Source organism: Squalius cephalus (genome assembly GCF_949319135.1).
Source record: "Squalius cephalus genome assembly, chromosome: 6".
NCBI lineage: Eukaryota > Metazoa > Chordata > Actinopteri > Cypriniformes > Leuciscidae > Squalius > Squalius cephalus.
The window spans coordinates 2,693,432-2,714,957 of record NC_137127.1 but is presented as its reverse complement, the minus strand read 5'-3'; the positions used below and the strand labels follow the sequence as shown (position 1 = coordinate 2,714,957).

Below are 21,526 nucleotides of genomic sequence, written 5' to 3'. Positions count from 1 at the left end.
TTGAGGAAAAAGAACATGAATCATTTTTTCATGTTATGTTTAATTTTTCATAAAGAAAAGTTTCATAGGAAATGTTAGGTAATGTAGGGTCCAAAGTTTTAAAGTTGAGACACTCACACACACAGATATATAACGCATATTTTAAAAGCTTTTTTGTAAAAAATAATATATTTATTTGCAACCGTTATGTTAAGAGCATTATATTTCTGTCGTAAGAACAGCTATTCAGCTGATGGACACCGTGCTGCGTTGTCATGGGAACATCCCAGGTGAAAATAACGAGGAAATTACGTTGTCTTTCATTGCTCCCTTCATCAAGTCCGTTCCAAACGGCTACATAATGCACACTAGTGCCCTGCTCACTCCAAAGTCCCACTTCAAGGGCTCTGCCGTCTGCCCTTCGAAGGGAGCAGGACACAGGGATGCTCACGAGCTTAAGCACGTCCCAGCCGGGTTCCCCTGGAAACATTCCCATTGTGGTCTGTGTTATTTGCAGCGTGTTTCTGTATATGGTTGTGTTATTTGGAGCACACGTGTGTTGTGAAACTGATGAAGATGTTTTCTTAATTTGCTGATGAAGATGTTTTCTTAATTTCAAAATGAAGTGAGTTTTTGATTACAACAAGAACAAATGTTTGCCAAGGGGGTCAGAAACATTTTCTTGGTTTCGCTTTGAATTAAGATTATTTTTCTGACCCCATTGACTGATATTTTTTCATGTTTTAAGCACAAACTCACTTAATTTTGATGTGTTTTTCAGAAAACAAGACTTAATATCATAATAATAATAAATTTTGCTTGTCAAGTAAATGTATCTTGATTTAAGAATTTGTATGTATTTGTATTAGGCATGCCATTAACAATATATCAGCCACTATACTGGTATCAGCCGATATATGTTCATTTTCAATGTTATTGTTAAGAAAATTTGGCCGATATATATTAAAGACGATAAATAATGGATTATTTCCTTCAGCTGAGACACTTCAGATGCACGCTGATCAACATGATGGTTTTGAATTGCTTGAAAAATGATTGAAATCACTTAAAAAATGTCTGTCATATCGGCTGCATAAAATTATAATGAAAACCTTATAATTGTGTGTTGGGACTTTTAATGGTAAGACTTTTGTTTTTGTAATCAGGCTCTCAACAATTATATGAAAATTTGGATTTAGATTTATCGGCCAATATATCGGTTATCGGCTTTCAAATATAAAGAATTATCAATATCGGTCAAAATGTTCATATCAGTGCATCCCTAATTTGTACTGAAAAGCAAGATAAAATGTAAGTAAAAGTAAGAAAGTCATTTTTGCAGTGTAACGTATCACTGCAAAAATTGCACTACACTGTACAAAATATCACTTCATTATTATTTAGTTAATTTTTTCCATGGGTTGTTTTGAGTTTTACTTGCTTCCCAAAAGCCGAGCCAATTCAAATACAATGGACAAATCATTTAGACAAATTACGTTTAGTTAAGTTAAATTAAGTTTAGTTTATTCAAATCAAAAAGATATTTTTTAACAGTGTAGTTTACCTAACAGTTCCTTATTGAATCAGATGCTAAAACAATACAAACAAACAAATAATGCAATCAGGGCACAATTTGCTCTTGTAAATTACTTTCTAACATAGATCTGTGTCATTAATCATGCAGAGCACGCCGCTCTCATAATGTATATTACTCCGCTCCGCTTCCAGATGAGCGCAGACTCCTGATATATGCGCTGTTAGGTGGTATTTATTAAGGGAACATGACGTTTCAAATGTACGGCAGTCGAGCGGCCGACGTGGATAAAACTCTGAGAGACTCAAAATAATTTAATAACCCGAGATTGATGGTGCTGCTTCGTGGCAGAATAAGTTCCTGATAGCCAGTAATGAATAACAAGCCTTTTTAAGAGTGTTGGATATTAATGGGCCAGTCTGTGGTTTGTACGTGAATTAATACTGTGTGTTTAAGCTAAGATCATATTTATCATAGTAACGGCTGGCTTTAACACTGATCGCTACATCATGAGGGTTTCTGAACATCGATTCATGTCGCAGTTATTGAGAGATTTCCACACAACACGACTCTTAAGGAAACAGATTGTTCTTAATGGAATAGATCACTCATAAATGATACTTCTGTCATTATTTACTTCATTTAACTCATGTTGTTTTAAAACCTTAAAGTTTTTAAACAATTGTTTTTTATATAGGTGTATAATAAAGACTTATAGTGAGTAACTGTTTACTCTAAGCCTTTATATGTAATGCATTATAAAATTATTTTCAATGCATTGATTATGGCTTGTAATGCACCTTATAATAGTCTCATGAATAATTGTAAATAGTTTACATTATAATACTTATGTTAGGCCTTTAGAAAGTATAATGCATTAAAACACACGAGAAACAACCAATGCAAATTTTATAATGCATTTTATATTTGATTATAATTATTTATGAAAAGATATAATGCATTCTAATGTACATTATGAATAACTTTCTAATGCATTATAGATAAAGGCTTTTCTTCTGGTTACACTTTACTTTAAGGCGTTGTATATAATGCATTATAAAAGTGTTTGCCTTATAATGCATTGTATGATCTCATGAATAACTGTTAGCCATTATAATGCATTATAATACTTATCTATTCATTGTTACACCTATGAAACATGACAAACAACCAATCGCAGATGTAGCAATGAATGATTCTGCAAATATTACAATGCATTTATCAGTTATTTATGCAGATATAAAAAATGCATTATAACGCACATTCTGAATACCTTTATAATGCATTATACATAGAGGCTTTAAGTAAAATCTTACAGAAATTCCTAGTAAATTTCACAAATGAACACGATTTTTTCACATGATTTTTTTTTTAACATAAACTGAAATAGTATTCTCTTGTAAAACACTCCAATAATCTTTATTTTTTTACAGTGCATGGACTGTTTTTTCATACTTTAATTATGCGTTTATGTCCTTTTTTGGAGCTTGACTGAATTTTCAGAATTCCTCTTTTATAACCAAACAAATAAATAAATCATACAGGTCTCGATCGACGTGAGCATGAGTAAATAATGACAATTTTAATTTTTGGGTGAACTCTTCCTCTAACACTGTTGAAAAAGATTTCCATCTCCGTCATTAGTGTTCAGGATTCAGCCACGTGTGTAGACGCATTGTAGAAGCGCAGTGAACGCTTGTCCTTGCATTATCTGAAGAAAATAACCTCAGCACCTCATCAAATGGAGAATGGCCTTGGCGGACCGGGTCGATCCTCGGTTGAAGGTCTCGAGGACCGGTTTTGAGCTCTCGTTTCCAGCAGCGAAGGCCTCGGCACATATTAACACACATAGGTCTTCATAAGTGCCAGTGTTAGCCAGAGCTGATATAGACAAACATCTCACGCCTGTAACCTCTCGTCTTCCTTTATTACTGGATATTCAGTTTAAGAGGGACATGAGTCACGGCCACAATGGAAACAAATTGTTTTTTGAATGGCGAAATGAGGAACGAGGGATATGGAAGAGTTCACTGTACGGCCACGAGAAACCATTGAGCTTAGACAAGGGTTGAGGATCTAAATCTATTTTTTATTTAGAATCGCTTCCATTTTTTATGACATTCAGTTCCACTAATGGTTGTGGAGCGTCTCTATCCGTGTGCGGATGTGGAGGGAACAACGTTTCCAGAGATCTTTCTTCCTCAAAACTCTAAAAGAATCATCAATAGAAGCTTTAATCGTTACCATTATATCGCCCCTATTATGCAATTTTGGATATTCCCTTTCATGCAGTGTGTAGTAGAGTAATCGTGTGTGAATGTAAAAGCTCTGCAAAGTTTCACAGATCAAAGTGCAGATAAATGGCATTGTGTCTCGTAAAAGAAAGAAGTGCAAGAATTGAGAAATTAGAAAACGCCAGACAGTCTGGTTGAAGAGCGACCAGACCCTGAGAGGACAAAGGACCTCTCTGGAAATTAACATTTGAACTCCCCCTCGTGCACTATCGAGACCTCCGAGTCATCCTAATCTACATTTCATTCCCTCATCCCTCACCCCAACTCTCTCATGCTCAGATCACCTGAATTCACCCAAGAAAATATATAGTTTAATGTGAATAAATATCATCGAGTATTGTACATTTTGGTATCATTTGAAATGTCTCAGTGCGACTGGTACAAATGTCTCATTTCAAAATAAGTAAAACAAAAGGTAATAAGGTTTTTAAGAGTTTAGCGATGTGTCGTCAGTAATTCCATTCTCACTTGTAACTAATTAGCATAATGCCAGCCTGTGGTCTTGATTGGCTGAGCAGCGTCAATCTCTTAGCTCCGCCCTCAAACACTAGTGTATCTGAGACTGGAAGAGTTTGGTTCGTGTTGTTCATGTTCATGAGATTGATACGGTAAAACCCACGCCATCGTTACTGTTCGTATCACTGTGATCACGAGCTGAGATTCAGATATGATAATGAGCGTTTGCTTTCTGACCAATCACAGCAGAGCAGCTCTCAGAGAGGCGGAGCTTAGATAGACTGAATCTTTGATCGAAGTGTTTCAGACACTGAGAGAAAACAGCTGATGCTGAAATTACAGTATATGATGATGATAAAATTTGTGTTTTTTGACCTTGGATGAATGTAAATCTGTTGTAGGAGACCCCAGAAACAAAATTAGGAACCTTTAAAATAGCATAATATGGGCACTTTAAGTGAAATAAAAACCTTGAGTCCCAAGGAATCAAGTGATGTTCCTGGAGTTAGCCGTCTTTTTTAGTTTTTTTTTTTATGCAGTTTCAGTTTCGTCTTCATTAACATATTTTGTTAATTAATATTTCAGAGGTTGTCTGAAAAATTAATGTGTTCTTTCTTACTTTCATGCACGGTCTAAAATGCTTGTCGGCTCGATTTAACAAGGTGAGGATGTCGATCTCAGAACAGATTCTGGATCAGTTTTCTCCTCTTTCTCTCTCCAGAGCTTTGACTGAATGTCATATTTCACTCAAAAATAGACATTATTTTTCTTTTGAGGATCTCAATGGGCCTTAAAATATGCTCCAGTTTCTTTAAGCAAAACATGACTGTCTTTATTTTTGGGGGTGAAATGTGAGGTGTTCCTGACGGGTTACGTGAGATCCATCTGAATGTGCAGCGGTCTGTCAGTGATGCTTACAGAAGCAAGTTTTGCTAGTTTGAAATGTAAATGACCGACTTAAATGCTGATTTTGTCTTTGCGGTGAGGAGAGCTGAGGCGAACGGAGATTAAGAGTTCAGCTCCAGTCCAGAGGCTTTTACTGTTTAATTGAGTCTGACAAGAGCGGACAGCATTTATTTGACCTTTAACCTTACAGATATGAATAATGGACTATATGCAGATGTGGTTTCGAGCATGTAGGGAATGGTGCTAATAATGCCAGAGTCAATGGTTCGATTTTCAGCTTTAATGCACTGCAAGTTGCTCTGAATAAAGGCAAAATGCCAAAATGCGTAATGTAAATTTCTGAAGAGAAACTAACATCTTGATGTTCTGTATCAGTTTAGAGATGCATGCAATGCAATGGTTATATATCATCAAATAACATTTGTTTTTTCAATCAATCAAGCATTTTTATATTTTATCCCACACATATAGTGCAGTTTCATTAACTCTATTCAGACAAGACTAGTTTAGGAGGATGTCAACATAGTAAATTCATGTTTAATGCAGACGTATTTTAATTTCTGGCATAATTTTGTTTTTCTGGCATATTATACCCTTTTTTTTTAGCGGCGCTGGTTCTGGAAGTATATTTTCCATTCCTTTTTCCCTTAGGGATTTAAAGAAGGTCTTAATGAAAGCGTTATAAGCCATGAACCAAACCAGCTAGCTACTAAGAGATTCACAACACTACCAACTTTGATTTGAAGCAAAAAAGTTTTTTTAAATCAGATAAAAATATACAAAGGTACAAGACTGTGTACTAAACGGCTTTAGTAAGTTAAAGAACTACAATCCCATGAAGCATTGCAGACAGCATAATAGAATTAAAAACGATGTAGGTTTACAAAACAAAGTATTTTGTGAGCGTAGCGAGATCAACTTGATTACATTCGCAGTGCTTTATTGGAGTGAGCTCTAGAGCTCTATTCACCTCTGATTGGTGTAATTTTCTGCACAGCATCATGGGTAATGTAGTTTTTCGCCAGGAATTCCACTGATAAACATGTTTATTTTAAAACTAAGCTGAAATAATGCAGACTGACAGCTTCAACAGAATCAAATACCATCGATTAACAACCACGTAGCTCACAGTAAGCCTCTCTTTAAAGCTTTATAAGTTGTTGTTAAAAATCAATCTCACTATAGACAAAATGTATTGAGTTTTTACTTCCAAAACTAGACTATTTCACCTGTGGTTCCTCTGCTAACTTGAGATTGAGGTGATTTTAACCAAAGCAACTTGCTTTGCATTCAAGATATATATTTTGTCGGTTTATGCCTTGCGATCAAACACATGTTCTCTTTAAAATAGGCATGCATTACATTAGATTCTTTAAGTGTAACTCATTTAGAGTAATCTAGAAAGCGAATCCCATCCGAATACTGCTACTAACTGATTGAATTCATTCTGTGTTAATATATTGTTCCTGGTAGACACGTTTTGTAGCCTAGAACAATTCACTAGTATTTCCGCTCACAGCCCTGATTTAGTTTACTGTATGAATTTCATTAGGTTTCTTGTCACTTGTAGAAACTCTGACCTTGTGCCCTGCTTTCTTTGTTTTTTTTTACATGCCTTTAACCCTCCTAATGTTTCTGACAAGATGCATCAGAACACTGGACCTTTTTATATTTTTAATGAGTCATTTATATTCAGCACAGGAAGAACTTATGAGAAGTTAGCATGAGCGTGTCTATCCTCTCGCGGGACGTCATTAAAGCCCAGCGCTCGACACCTGATCCGCTCATTCCCGTCATTCCCAAACTCCCAGCGCATCCAGGTGATCTTTCTCTGGAGACTCTGAGCATTTAATGCAGCGCGAGACGAGACAAGTTGTCATTTTTTGCCCCTCCTCGCTCTCTCTTTTCTCAGAATGATACAGTAAAAATGGTGATATTGTGAAATATTATTACAATTTCAAATAACCATTTTCTATTTGAATGTGTCAAACTCGGCATGCTGGAGATAACAACACTAAAAAGTGTAGTGTTTTTGAAAGAAGTCTCTTCTGCTCACCAAGGCTGCATTTATTTGATCAAAAATACTGTAAAAATTTATTAGCTGTTTATTCCTGTGATCAAAGCTGGATTTTCAGCATCATTACTCCAGTCTTCAGTGTCACATGATCCTTCAGAAATCACTCTAATATGATGATTTGATGCTCAAAAACATTTATGATTATTATCAATGTTGATTTTTGTGGAAACCGTGATATTTTTTATTTTTTCAGGATTCTTTGATGAATTGAACTGTCACTTTCGATCAATTGAATGCGTCCTTGCTGAATAAAAGTATCAAAATTCTTTCAAGGAAAAGAAAAACTTACTGACCTCAAACTTTTGAGCAATATTTCGATTATTCATATCTTGATGGAACAAAAATGAAACTATGCAGACTTGATTTACTGCTCAAAAAACATTTATGATTATCAATGTTGAAAACTTTGCTTCAGATTATTTATATACAGACTGTGATGCATTTTATTTTTTCAGAATTTTTTCTCAAACTCATTTCATTTATTTGAAATACAATCTTCTGTAACATTATAAATCTCTTTAGTCACTTAAACAGTTGAATGCATCCTAGCTGAAAGCTATTCTTCTTCTTTTTTCATATTCTTTATTCTTATAAGTATCATTTTGCCTGTGTCACCCAACACTCCACCATTATTTGAAACAACCTGATCTCCACATTCTCCCGGGGATCCTTCAGTGCGGCTGTGACTCAGACTCCCGATTAAAATAAAAGCTTCCTAACCTGCAATCATCAAACAGCCCCTCTAATCCGCCCTCGACACACACTCGCGCTCGTTCCTCTCCGCCGCGCTGAAAATGACTGTTATCTCATCAAATGGATGAGTCCTTCTGTAATTTGAAGGCAATTGCTGGTCATTTTCAGAGCCATTTTGCGGCTCTCGTTGCGAGAGTTCATCGAGATTATTAGACTGGATCTGGAGAGGGGAAAGGGAATCCCTCAGTGTGATGATGGAGATGGATGGATAATTGAATGTTTTATAAAGCTCTGTTATATCTGTTTCCTTGCAGGTGATGAAGCGTGTGAAGCCGGGCCTGAAAGAGTATGAGATGGAGAGGTGAGTATTGATTGATCGATTGATTAGTTTGATTGATTGAGCTGCCAGTGTCTCAGATTGCATGATTAAATCTTTTCCTGAAGTGAAGCCCTAATGAAGAAACTCACACCCTTTTTTTTCTGTGAACTCACTGTCAGAGCCAGTCTGTGTTTCCACTGAGAACCAAACAAAATGTCTGCTTTACCATCAAAGATTTTGTTTTAGTGAGTTTTAGTGCTTTTTAGTGTGTAATGTTACTGTTTGAACATGAAAAAGGTCTTCTCTATATTAGTGTTTCTGAAATCCTTGAAACGCCTTCATTGTAGTCTTGAGTTTCACAGTATTCCTCATTTAAATAATTAATGTGCAGAATAAAGGGGCGGGGCCTGGTTGAGTTAGTCAGTAGTGTGTTAAACTGGCGGTTATGGAAAGGGGCGGGACATTTCACAAACACACTCAAAGCGCTCGACCAATCACAACGCACTGATCCAGCCGACCAATCAGAGCACAGTGTGCTTTTCAGAAGGAGGGGCTTCATAGAGACAGGAAGTAAACAGAGCGTTACTGACAGACTGGGAAGAGAGGAGCCGCAACAATGAAGAATATGAGGAGAATAATCAACATTCAAGCAGGAAAACCTGTTCTAGTAGAGCCTGAAACAACATCAAGAGTAATAATTAATAAAAGGGCATATAGGTCCTCTTTATCATTTGTTTTGTGTCAGTATATCATCATTGCCGTTGTTTTGGAAAATCTACATCCCGCCTCATTGAAATCAACCAGGTTGATTTGATTGTTTTTGTTTTAGAGAGTTATTTTTTGTGCAAATAATTAATGTGAGATTAATTTGAGTTTGATATTTTGTTATCTTTTTGTAGTGAATTTTTTGTTGTTTATTGCTGCTGTTGATCTGTGTTTAAGATTTTCATATAAGTTTTTGTTAATCTAGATAAATACTGTTCGTCTTCGGGGGCGTAAGATTTGTTTGTTAATACTTTTATTCATCAATATGAAACTGACACATTAAATTGATCTAAAGTGATAGTAAAGACATTTATAATGTTACAAAAGATTCTATTTCCAATAAATGCTGTTGTTTTGAACTTTATATTCATCAAAAGAATCCTGAAAATAAAATAAAAATATGAAGCAGCACAACTGTTTTCAACACTGATAATAATCATAAATGTTTCTTGATCATCAAATCATCATATTAGAGTGATTTCTGAAGGATCATGTGACACTGAAGACTGGAGTAATGATGCTGAAAATTCAGCTTTGATCACAGGAATAAATGACACTTTACTGTATATTCACATAGAAAACAGATGATTTAAATTCTAATAATATTTTGTGATTTTTACTGTATTTTTAAATAAATAAATTCAGCTTTGATCACAGGAATAAATTACACTTTACTGTATATTCACATAGAAAACAGATGATTTAAATTCTAATAATATTTTGTGATTTTTACTGTATTTTTAAATAAATAAATTCAGCTTTGATCACAGGAATAAATTACACTTTACTGTATATTCACATAGAAAACAGCGGATTTACATTCTAATAATATTTAACATTTGACTGTATTTTCATTCATAAATGTAACCGCATCTTGTAGTTTAGCTTTAGTCCTCCTCCGCGCTGCAGTTTGCAGTGTTATCTGTGTGAGGTGTTGATCTTCTAGCTGTGATAGTGTTTTGTGTCTGATAAGACCAGTCGACCCGCTCTCTCCTCTCCAAACAAAAGCTCTGATAAGCTGCAGCTTTTTTTACAGGGATTTTCCCTCAGAATCTTCCGGTCGAGAACTGTAAGATAAGGCCGACTCCCTCCGCTTGTCCTCTAAAGAAGCGTCCGAAGGTCTCGAACGGGTTCGTGCAACAGTGGCTTTCTCCAGACCTTCAGAGATTGTGATGCAAGATCTACTTCCTCTAATCAGCTTTCAGCTCTGGACACACAAGTGCATGCTGGGAAGTGACCTTCTCTCGTGACATCACTTCATTCATCTCTCAGGAGAAGCCAATTTCCGTTCGGTTTCCTCCTAACTTTCTTTTTTTTGGCTGTGAATGTCAGTTTCCTGCAGGGATCATGAGGGTTATTAATGTGAGAGATGCTTTGAGCCTCGTTGTGTGTCACACAGTCGCATTAGGCCATTAGAGGCCAGTGACTCACTGATGACTGGACGTAATGAGAGAGATTGGGGCGAACAGGTGTGTGTGTGCGTGTTATAACAGGACAGACCCGCAGGCAAGGTCGTGACTCACAGCGGTCAGCGTTACTCGCTCACTCACTAGGGATGAGCTCAAGTGAGGGGAAACATTGATGGACTTTTTTTTTCTTGCAAGTGGTCTTGGCTTGTTTCGTAAAAGTTTGCAAACAAGTGTCTCAAGTGTGAACCTACCCTGCGATTCAAGTCTTTTTTTTTATATATATACATGTTTTTGAATGAAGGCTCTTCTGCTCAACAAGGATGTTTTAATTAGATCAAAAACAGTAGAAAATGTGAACTTTTTTTATTTATTTAAAGTCGGCATGAAACGGAAGTTGAGATTGTCATTTTTTCCTTGTTGTGACGTATATCCGAGTGAAACGGCTTCTGAAATTAGAAAAAAATGTAGGGCGGGGCTTGATTTCGTCCATCGGGAATTGATTGGATCGTTGGAGGTTGGGCGTTGCAAACAAAATGGAGGCAGATTTGAATGCCAGTTTACATTCAGTTGTGGAGGTTTCTCTGAGAGGCGGTGCAGAAACGAGACAGACACCGATAGCCGCACCCTCATCAGCTCTGGCCGCACCCTTTCGCCATGGCACGTGACCGAAAGAGAAGAGAGGTCGTTTCGAGGGGGGATGGTAGGGTAATGTATTTGATTAAAGATTATAAGGGTACATGAATTTTAAAAAAATAATGAAGTGCACAGATAAATCATTTATAATAAACACTACAATATTACATATAAAAAGAAGATTTGTCAAATTTGATTTCATGCCGACTTTAAAACCGCTGTTTTCTATGTGAATATATAGTAAAGTGTAATTTATTCCTGTGATCAAAGCTGAATTTTCAGCATCATTACTCCAGTCTTCAGTGTCACATGACCCTTCAGAAATCACTCTAATATGAGGATTTGATGCTCAAGAAACATTTATGATTATTATCAGTGTTGAAAACAGTTGTGCTGCTTCAGATTTTTTTTAGAAACTGTGATACATTTTATTTTTCAGGATTCTCTGATGAATAGAAAGTTCAAAAGAACAGCATTTATTTGTTTTTTACATTATGAATGTATTTACTGTCACTTTTGATCCGTTTAATGCATCCTTGATGAATACAACCAACTTCTTTCAAGAAAAGCAGAACTTACTGACCCGAAACTGTGCTGTACTTAGATTATTCAGTAGTTTTTACATCTGGATGGAACAAAGCTGAAATTATGCCATATTTATTGTTGTTTGAAGAACAGAACACTGCAACATCATTTAAACGAACATCCACAAAACAATCATTTTTAGTGTTGTGATTGATTGGTTACAGTGGTATTGTTGGTGCTTGCTTGCTGTCCGGTTGGTTAAAGATGATTACAGAATTTTTTTTTTTCTCTCTCTTTCCGTCAAGCAGTCAGAATGACCAAAACACACATCTTGCAGTTAACAAACATATAAATAGACGGCATAAAATAACATATAATTGACAGCATAGACGGTGGCTGCGTCCGAATCACACACTCTCTTGAGTAGGTTCTTATCTTGAATAAGAAATGTGACCCTGGACCACAAAACCAGTCACATGGGTCAATTTGATGAAATTAAGATGTATACATCATATGAAAGCTGAATAAATAAGCTTTCCATTGATGTATGGTTTGTTAGGATAGGACAATATTTGGCTCGAGATACAACTATTGTAAATCTGGAATCTGAGGAAGCAATTGAGAAAATAGGTTGAAAATTAACATTGAGAAAATCTCCTTTAAAGTTGTTCATTTATGTTGGTGATTGTGCTGCATTCACTCACAAAAATAAATGTGTTATATCTTTACGGTACGAAATTTACAAAATATCTTCATGGAACATGATCTTTACTTAATATCCTAATGATTTTTGGCATAAAAGAAAAAACGATAATTTTGACCCATACAATGTATTGTTGGCTGTTGCCACAAATAAACCCGTGCGACTCGTGACTGGTGACGTGATCCAGGGTCACAAATTACTTCAAAAGTATGAGTGTGTGTAGTATGAATGTAATTTGGACATGTTATCATTATCATGTGACCTTCCAGTGTCAGTTGCATCGCTTCACCTCTATATATATATGTGGGAATTATGTGATTTTTTTTTTTTTTTTTTTTTTTTTTTTTTTTCATGCATCACATTTTATCATGCATCACAGCATAGACGCTCAGTTTTAACACTCATTTTTGCTTCATTACATTTGTAATTACTTATTAAATGAAGCAGCTGATGCCCCTCAGTGGGAATGACACCAAAATCTGCCGCAAAATTGCTTTTTAGAAATGAAGAGATCTCAGTTTTAGTTGATGTTTAACAGCATAGCATCACTTCTTGGCTAAGGAGTAAATGTAGAAACGATATACATTAAATATTAGATTAATGCTACATTTTCAGTGGACAACACTCTGCAAGCACAACTAATTACTTGAAATCCCTGTTTAGGATGCAACACATCCTGATTTGCGTTTCTGTGTTTTTAGTGTGTTGTGTTTGTTAGTGCCAAACCTCCCGATTAAAACACTGAGAATCTCTTCCTCACACTGAATGTGCATTAGTGGCGGCTGCTTCCCGTGGGAAAAACCATCCAGGATTTGAGACACAGAATCGATTTAAATTGAGTTTAGTTGCAGAGCCTCTCACCGCTGCACAATGCTGGAAACTTAATTATTCATCTCTTAACTCCTCTGAATCGTGCATGTGTGAGGTGGGAAGCTTTAATAATGAAATGCACGCTGATGTCATAGGAGTTTTCATCTTGTGTCGAGGACGTTTGGAGAACGTGCGTTTACTGAACACATGAGAAACACGAGAGGATAGCTAGCAATCGATTTTCTTCGTCTTCAAGCGGTGAATCCCATTCCTTTTGACTCCAAGGCTCCTCATTGTCCTCGAGTGTTCAAAGCTCTCCCTCCAGACGATCATGTGTTTCAAAAGAAAATCCTAGTTTCTACATGAGTTTCACTGGAAGACCGTTGACGGCCAAAGATGATTGTTGTTGCACATTCCCTGTTACTGTGACGTTCTTAATTAATCTGTACAAAATGTGTGTCATTAGAATGATTTAGGACTCTAGTTTCAGTGTTTGACGACTATTTGTGGGGGGTTTTAATGTTACGGTGACAAAATTTCAAATTTTGCTAAATCAATCTATAGTTATTGATATTTCATTTACATGTTAATTCGCATCTGCTCCGGTTTGTTTGTGATTACTAACATCCATCAGTGAGCACATTTGGGGAAATATTGATCTATTCACATGTTTACTTCATATTTCTTTAGACAAAATCACAAAACAATTATATATATATATATATATATATATATATATATATATATATATATATATATATATATATATATAGGGTCACATTTTAGTTAGGGGTCCAATTCTCACTATTAACTAACAATTAACTATTGCCTCAATAAACTCCTAATATCTGCTTATTAATAGTTAGTAAGGTCGTTGTTAAGTTTAGGTATTGAATGATTAAGGGATGTAGAATATGGGGTTCCACTTTATTTCGATAGTCCACTTTAGACATTCTACTAACTGTAAGTAACTTTGCTGCTCAATGTTATCTAACTCTCATTAGAGTATTAGTAGAGTGTTAGGTTATAGTTAGGTGTTTGGGTTCGGGTTAGTAGATTAAGTTGACTTGTATTTGCCAAGTTACTTAAAAGTCAGTAGAATGTCTGTTGGGGAGCATCAAAATAAAGAGTTAGCAGATATTAAGCAATGTCTACTAATACTCTAATCACTGTTATTTTACATGTAGTTGCAAAGATACTTAAAGTTAGTAGAATGTCTAAAGTGGACTATCAAAATAAAGTGTTACTGAATATGGTCTTGCAGAGTAAGGCATTAATATGTGCTTTATAAGCGCTAATAAACAGCCAATATCCTAGTAATATGCATGCTGATAAGCAACTAGTTAGTTTCACTTCCAAAATTTTCATTCTGTTTAAAAATACAACCTATAATATTCGACAGGCAATTTTCGGTCCATTTTATTTCGCTTTGCAAATTCGCTTTCACAAATTCAGTGGTTCAAATTCGACAGAAAATTCAACATTTGGCATCCGGGAACGGCGGGAATATCAGTAGATTGCCGATTGATGATCTCTATAGCTGTTAGCCTTCCTCACCAGCAGGGGGTGCAAGTGCTGTTGATGAAGAAAACTATTGAACAACGGGTGAGAGAGTCATTCATAAAAACGGATTTACAGAAATGGAGCAAGCGGTCAGTATTTGTGATGATTATCAGGCCCAGTAGTAGTTATGGAAAAGCTAATAAAAACACAAAAGCTGTGTTTACATTGAAGTCTTCACTGTTACTACATGTAAGTTTTGCATAGCTTTCTCTATCGTGACCGAGATTATGTTATTCCCCGATGCTGATGTACAGATAAAGCGTTAAATCTGAGGTTGTAGACATATATTCCTCTCGGTTGTTTAGTTTTATTAACTTTATATTGGAAGCTGCTGCAGAATATATATATATATAACATGACTTAAATTACACTTTTCAAATGAGGCTTCCTCATATATCCAGGTTTTCCAAGTATCCTGGTTCTTCGACAAACAAAAACAGTGATTGATTTGAGTGAATTAAATTAAGAAATATCTTGATTTTTAGTTGTTTTGTCTTTTCAATCATTCTAAGTCATCTTGAGGCTCCTTTGAAAGTTTGCTGAGGTCTCAGACTGTCAAGACAAAAGAAAATTAACACTGTTATCTGAGCCGCCTTAACCTAATGTTAGGCCCCGGGGCTGAGAGGTTTTGTAGGCCCCCCATCCCCTCGATTTATAGAGTATCATTTTAAAAAAAGTGTAATATCTAGGTAATCTACATCACAGTTGAAGAATTTCAACTTTATGCAAATGAGAAGCGATTTTCGCGAGCGATAACCAATAGGAAAGAAGCCTTTCAGTGGAGCTCAGCTCCCGTCACCGAGTGTAGGCGAGACAGAAGAGTTCGAGGGCGATTTCACTGTTTTATATGATTTGACTGTAACTAACCACAAACATGGATATAATAAAATGATACATGGATATAATAAAATGATGCATGGAAAAGAAACTGTCGACAGTCTCAGTGAGTTTAATTCATACATTTATAGTTCGAGTGTTGTAGTTTTATGATGCAAGTTTAGCCTTGCTGCAGTTCATTTTACAGTTTCCCCTGCATTATGTTGACCATTAGGGACAAGAAAATGTATTATTTGTCAAATTCGGATGACGTTTTAGTAATGTATGACAGTATGAGTGAGTTTAATTTGTAGATTGATTGATCGTTAATCTAGTAAATTATTTAATCCACTGAATACTGTTTCTTTTGAGCCTAATTCCTATTCAAATTAAAATAATATAGTTGTATCACTTGTGATGGTGTTTTGTATAGATGTGGCCAGACGAGCAGTCTACCAATAACATTAGAGCGACAGCACTACCAACTCCCACAAGCGACTTCACAGTATAGAGACTAGCGACATACAGCGACTTCATCGCTGGCTGTGTGAACGGGGCTTATGGGGCTACACGGGTCACTCAATCAGCACACATGTACGGTTAGAGTGACTGACAGAAAACCTGACAAGTTACAAAACAATATGACTTTTCAGCTCATCATGAACCTGAACATGGGAGGCCCCCGGGCTTCAGCCCGTGCATTAATGCGGCCTTGCTGTTGTCTGTTGTGCCATCATGTTGCACCAAACCCATAAGACCAAATGACTGACAATGTTCAATTCAAATATGGCGTGTCAAAACACGTCGGACCCGGTTGGACGTCTATGATGTCGAAAATCATCGGTTGCAAGTCATCAAACTAGCCGTGACGTGTCTTGACATGCCATATCTGAGCATCATTGACGATCCGTAGTATCTCCTTTTGTCTTGCACAGAAGAACGGAAGTGAAGAAATGTTTGATTTCTTAATTTATTCTTTAAATTTTTACAGATGCTGCATTTGTATTCGGTCACGGAGCGCTAAAGTTGGAGAAACGTGAGCTTTAGGAACAGAAACTAGAAGACTAGCTTTCTCCAATTTATGATTCATGCTTCCTCTCATAGCCGCAGGCTGACGAATGTCTCTCTTAACTTCATGTGTTGTTCTGAAGTTTGCCTTTGTTCCTCGAGGACTGTTTTTTTGTTCCTCGTGTCCTGCGGACATTTTCAAGAGCAAATAATGAACGTGGTAAAAATGAAACTCAAACTTAGCCTTGTCCCCGGGCAGCGGATGATGAAGATATTCAAAGGTGAGAGAAATGAAGTGGAGGTTTTCTTCACGCCGAGGCGATGCTGTGTTCGCTGTGTCATGAGGTTTGAAACCATGAAGAACTGAAAGTTTACAGATGACAGCGGGTCAAAGTTCACGCAGATTTGCAGTCAATGTGGCGAAACAGAGGTTTCAAACACTGGTTGAAGAGTCATGGGATTCTCAGCAGCAAAATGTGTGTTGCTTTAAGAGAGGGCAACCATAAATCTGTTAATTTCTTATTCATTTATAAACATTTAATCATATGTTTATCTTTCTTTAGTGTGTAATGTTGCTGTTTGAGCATGAAAAATCTCTGTAAAGCTCCAGTTATTCTCTATATTAGTGTTTCTGAACTCCTGAAACGTCTCCATTGTAGTCTTGAGTTTCTTCCGGGAACGAACACATCACAATATTCCTCATTTAAATAATTAATGCGCAGAATAAAGGGGCGGGGCCTGGTTGAGTTAGTTAGTAGTGTGTTAAACTGGCGGTTATGGAAAGGGGCGGGACATTTCCCAAACATACTGGAAGTGCTCGACCAATCACAACACACTGCTCCAGCCGACCAATCGGAGCACAGTGTGCTTTTCAGAAGGAGGGGCTTCATAGAGACAGGAAGTAAACAGAGCGTTACTGACAGACTGGGAAGAGAGGAGCCGCAACAATTGGGAATATGAGGAAAATAAGTAATTTTCCATTGCTTTTGATTTTATATAATAACACAATGTTGGATTTGTAGATCAGATTTGGTACAGGACGAAGTCCTTACAAAGTAGGGATGAAATTCAGATGAAGATTAATCTATAAATCACTTCGTCTCCTGCTTTCTGCTCTTTCTTGGTTTCCTTTGTCAACCTCTCAGGCTAATAGAAGACTTTTGGTTAATACAGTTTTGTTGGTTTTGGGTATCAGACAATACTTCCGATGGGATCTTGTAAAGAGTCTGGAGATCCGATCTAACATGGTGAAGCATCCCCTCACATTGCATGCGTAAAATGTAAAAATCTACTTTCGTTTTGCCATATTTGAAATGCGATTTTCATTTGGTTTGACATGTTTTGTAGTTCTTCATCTCCCTTTAATCCGGGGTGTTTGAAATATTTGGGATTATGAGATTTAATTTGTGTCGTGAGACTTGAGACATCGTTTTTCATCTCTCCTGGAAAATAACAGGATTAAGAATGAGCTCAGCTGCTGTGATCACGGGGAGCGCTCGTAATATTTAGCCCAAAACTCTGAATATTTCTGGTATGGATCCGTGTTTTGGAGAGGTGAAAGTTACCCAGCATGCACTGTGCCGTGTTCAGCGGGGTCTGACCGCAGGATTGGTCCCTCGGAGAGCAATTAGTCCAACTAAAGTATCTGTGGGCCGGGAAAGTTGAGAGACGTCAAACCTTTGGCTTTAACCCATTGTCAGCTAAACGCTTGTTAGCTCCGTATGACAGCGGTCCACTTTCACGCTCGCTCTTTCCATTACCTGCCGTTGCACAAGCAAAGTAGATTCTTCTCACTCTATTTCCTTCACTTGGCCCTCGATGAGTTCGATCCTAGCTGTTTGGGAGGACTTTGTTAAGGAAGAACTGTCTCTTTGAGAGAAACTAGGGAATTTGGAATAAGAGTTTATGAATTATTTATGGGTGACCACATTTGCATGCACATTATCTTCTCATTAAAGGGATAGTTTACCCAAACGTTAAAATTCTGTCATTTGCTCACCTTTTTTGTTCTTCCCTCCTGTATGAGTTTCTGTGGAACATAAAAGAAATGTGTTGAAAGGTGCTGTATGTCACTTTTTTTGACTGTTCTAAAGCATAAAAATAGCATAAGTTTGAAATATTTAGTTTTTGATATTGAAAGTCCCCCGTAGTCAATCATTTGATCCCTTAAAACTCATCTTAGATCACCAAAATGACATATTTAAACCTTTTTGTCCTTGAAAAAATTGATTCATGCCTTAAAATAGCATGAATGTAACTCGACACCCTTGCCTCATTTAGTATGCGTGGTTCTGTGAATATGCAAATGAGCCCCGCCTCTACTTACTCACTCACTCAGCTCAGAGTAGAGGTCTGCATGGAGCACCCGATGACCCGTACGGGTTCGGGTCTATATTTTAAATGGTCAGCCGGGTCCGGGTCGGGTCCCAATCTATTACTTAGGATCCCGGGTCTGTTTAACATTGTGTCTAATACCAGAGTCGATCGGACTCAGTGAGTGTTAAGGCCCATAACCAAATCATTTAATTTTTAAGGGTATAGATTGAATACGCCTTCATTCATTCCAGTATTGGAAGCACTGAAACAACCAGCAAAAAAAATTCTAAATGGTTCACATTCACCAAAGATATTTATAAAAGTGCATATTAATGAAAAGAAAAGAAAGAGTGAACAGGTAGAGCAGCTGAGGAATCAGAAACAGCCCGACTGCACCTGTTCTCATGAGCAGATCTTATGTAACTCCCGATGGTGAAAAGAAACCGCCTCTGCTTCCCTCGCTGCACTTACTAATCAAAACGTGAACTGGAAGATAAGTCCAACACCTGGTACTGATAAGAGATGAAAATAAAGAACATTAAGGCTACGTTTACACGTGGACGGCTATTTTCATAAACGGACATTTCACCCTCTCCGTTTTCAAAAATAACATCGTGCACACCTGTCAGTTTTCAGAAAAGTGTTTGTTTACATGAACCTGTGTATACATGCCGTCAAGAGCATGCCAGACCTGTAGGTGGCAGTGTAACGAGAAGATCAAGCCCACGTTAGCCAATTAGAATCCCGAAAATAGCAACAACAGCAACGAATCACTTCCTCTTTCTCTTTTGAACAAAGATGGCGTCAGGATCATCATTCGTATGGACTGACCAGGAGGTAGAGCTCCTGTTAAATGTAACTTTAGATTACTTTTGACGCAGGTGCAAGTTCTGTCGCATACTGTGACGTCGCATAAAACTCAGTTTTTCTCAGTTTACGTGCAAACGAAGTTTTTCAAAATCATGTACTTGTAAACGAGGCCTATGTCTATAATCAAAGCTGGATCGTTCCAGCAAAGAGCCATCACTATATATATCATCATTATATACAGTATGTAATGTGTGTGTGTGATGCATTTTTTTAATTTATATTTTTTTATCAATTTGTAATTATGATTATACTCTTATTTAAACTGTCATTAATCGAACATGGCAAAAAGGCATTATTTTATGCGTTTACAGATTGAAACACATACAAATACAGTTACAAATCTTCATAAATGTTTTAATGTTAAATTGTCTCCATAACATTGGTAACATTAGTTAGTGCATATGTTAAATTAAAGGTATACATGTTTTTGTTGGTTATTACAGTCAGTTTAATGCATTTGTTTTGGAATATAACCAAATTCCAATATTAATCAGTTTTCATGTGTATGCAAATGTGTTCACTTTCATAATTCATTGTTTTAAAGGTCTTGCCTTTTGTGGCAAGGTTTCGTCTCATGTAATCCGGTTCGAATGCGTCTTGGATGTTGTCAGGTACTTCATCTGGAAGCATGACAGGCTTTTTTAAGTTTAGAAACTGAAACAAAGAGCCAGTCGTTTTTTGTAAGATGTGTCTGTGCCTCTTTATCTTCCTCGTCTCAGCATCTCTGAAGGTTTCACTCCTCTTTTGGTTTGATTTCATGGGAGTTCTCTAAATTAAGTAAAAGTGTCACATGCTCCTGATTTATTTTGTTCTTCCTCTGTTCATCTAATGATTTCTGCCTTTAAGATGGAGATGAAGACGTTGTAAACATCTTTCCGAGGCAAAGCGTCCTGCTCTCTGACAGGGATTCTCTGATATTTTGTAAAGCAATACGGCTGTTGTTATGGTTACAATTTATAAATAGGCAGCACAGGTGACAGGGGAACCGAGAACACGGGATGAAAGACGCCGTTGAAATCTATCCCACAATTCCCTGCTCCTCTCTGAGTGAATTCTCCAAGTTTGCCTTTATTAAATGCGAAGGCATGACCTTATTGTCTGAATTAATAACGTGCATTAGTCAAGACCGGTCGCCCCTCGTGTATCAGCACGACCGTGACTCTTAATTGATTTAATTAAATCCGCACAAGAATAATCACGCACAGATGTGTGGGTTTGCGTTATAAATATGCTAAAGATGAAGTTTGCTGTTATTTGTGTTTTGGTTTTTCTCGCTGCGGTGGCGTTTGTCCCTGATGATCCCTTGGTGCTCATTGTTCTGCAACTCTCTCTCTCTCTCTCTCTCTCTCTCTCTCTCTCTCTCTCTCTCTCTCTCTCTCTCTCTCTCTCTCTCTCTCGCTCTCTCTCTCTCTCCCTCTCCCTCGTTTCTCTCCAACCCTCGCCAAGACTCCAGATACTGCTGCAATTAGCATCAGTTTGAAGATTTCATTACGACTCTCTTGCGATGGCCACTGGCTGTGTCTTCAAAGCGCCTGATATGAGCTGCATCACAGAGGGAAGATAACGGGCCACGGCTGTATATGTAGTGTGATATAAGAGGGGCTGATGGGAAAGTCGAGCTGCGCAAATGATGACTGTGAATATATTCACAGGGCAGAAAAAGACAGAAGTCATCATTTGCGCTGCTCTGTTTTCCCATCATCCTGAACGTCTTCAGCTGTCCCGAAAGTTATTATGCTGCCAGAAAGAGAACTTTTTGGGTCCCTCTTAGAAAAAGGTTCAATTGGGTTGTATTCTTCTTCTTGATTCCATTTTAAAAAACCCTTTATGTCAAAAAGGTTCTATATAAG

At 37.1% G+C, this 21,526-nt stretch overlaps 1 protein-coding gene across 1 annotated transcript in view; it reads left to right on the top strand.

Moving 5' to 3' along the window:
- Positions 1-21,526, top strand: part of LOC307160084 (xaa-Pro dipeptidase-like) — an 80,980-nt gene that overhangs the window by 31,089 nt on the left and 28,365 nt on the right. Inside the window, exon 9 of the mRNA XM_079873912.1 lies at positions 8,254-8,300. Within this exon, the coding sequence (XP_079730038.1) occupies positions 8,254-8,300 (47 nt within the window). The remainder of the gene's footprint in view (positions 1-8,253; positions 8,301-21,526) is intronic.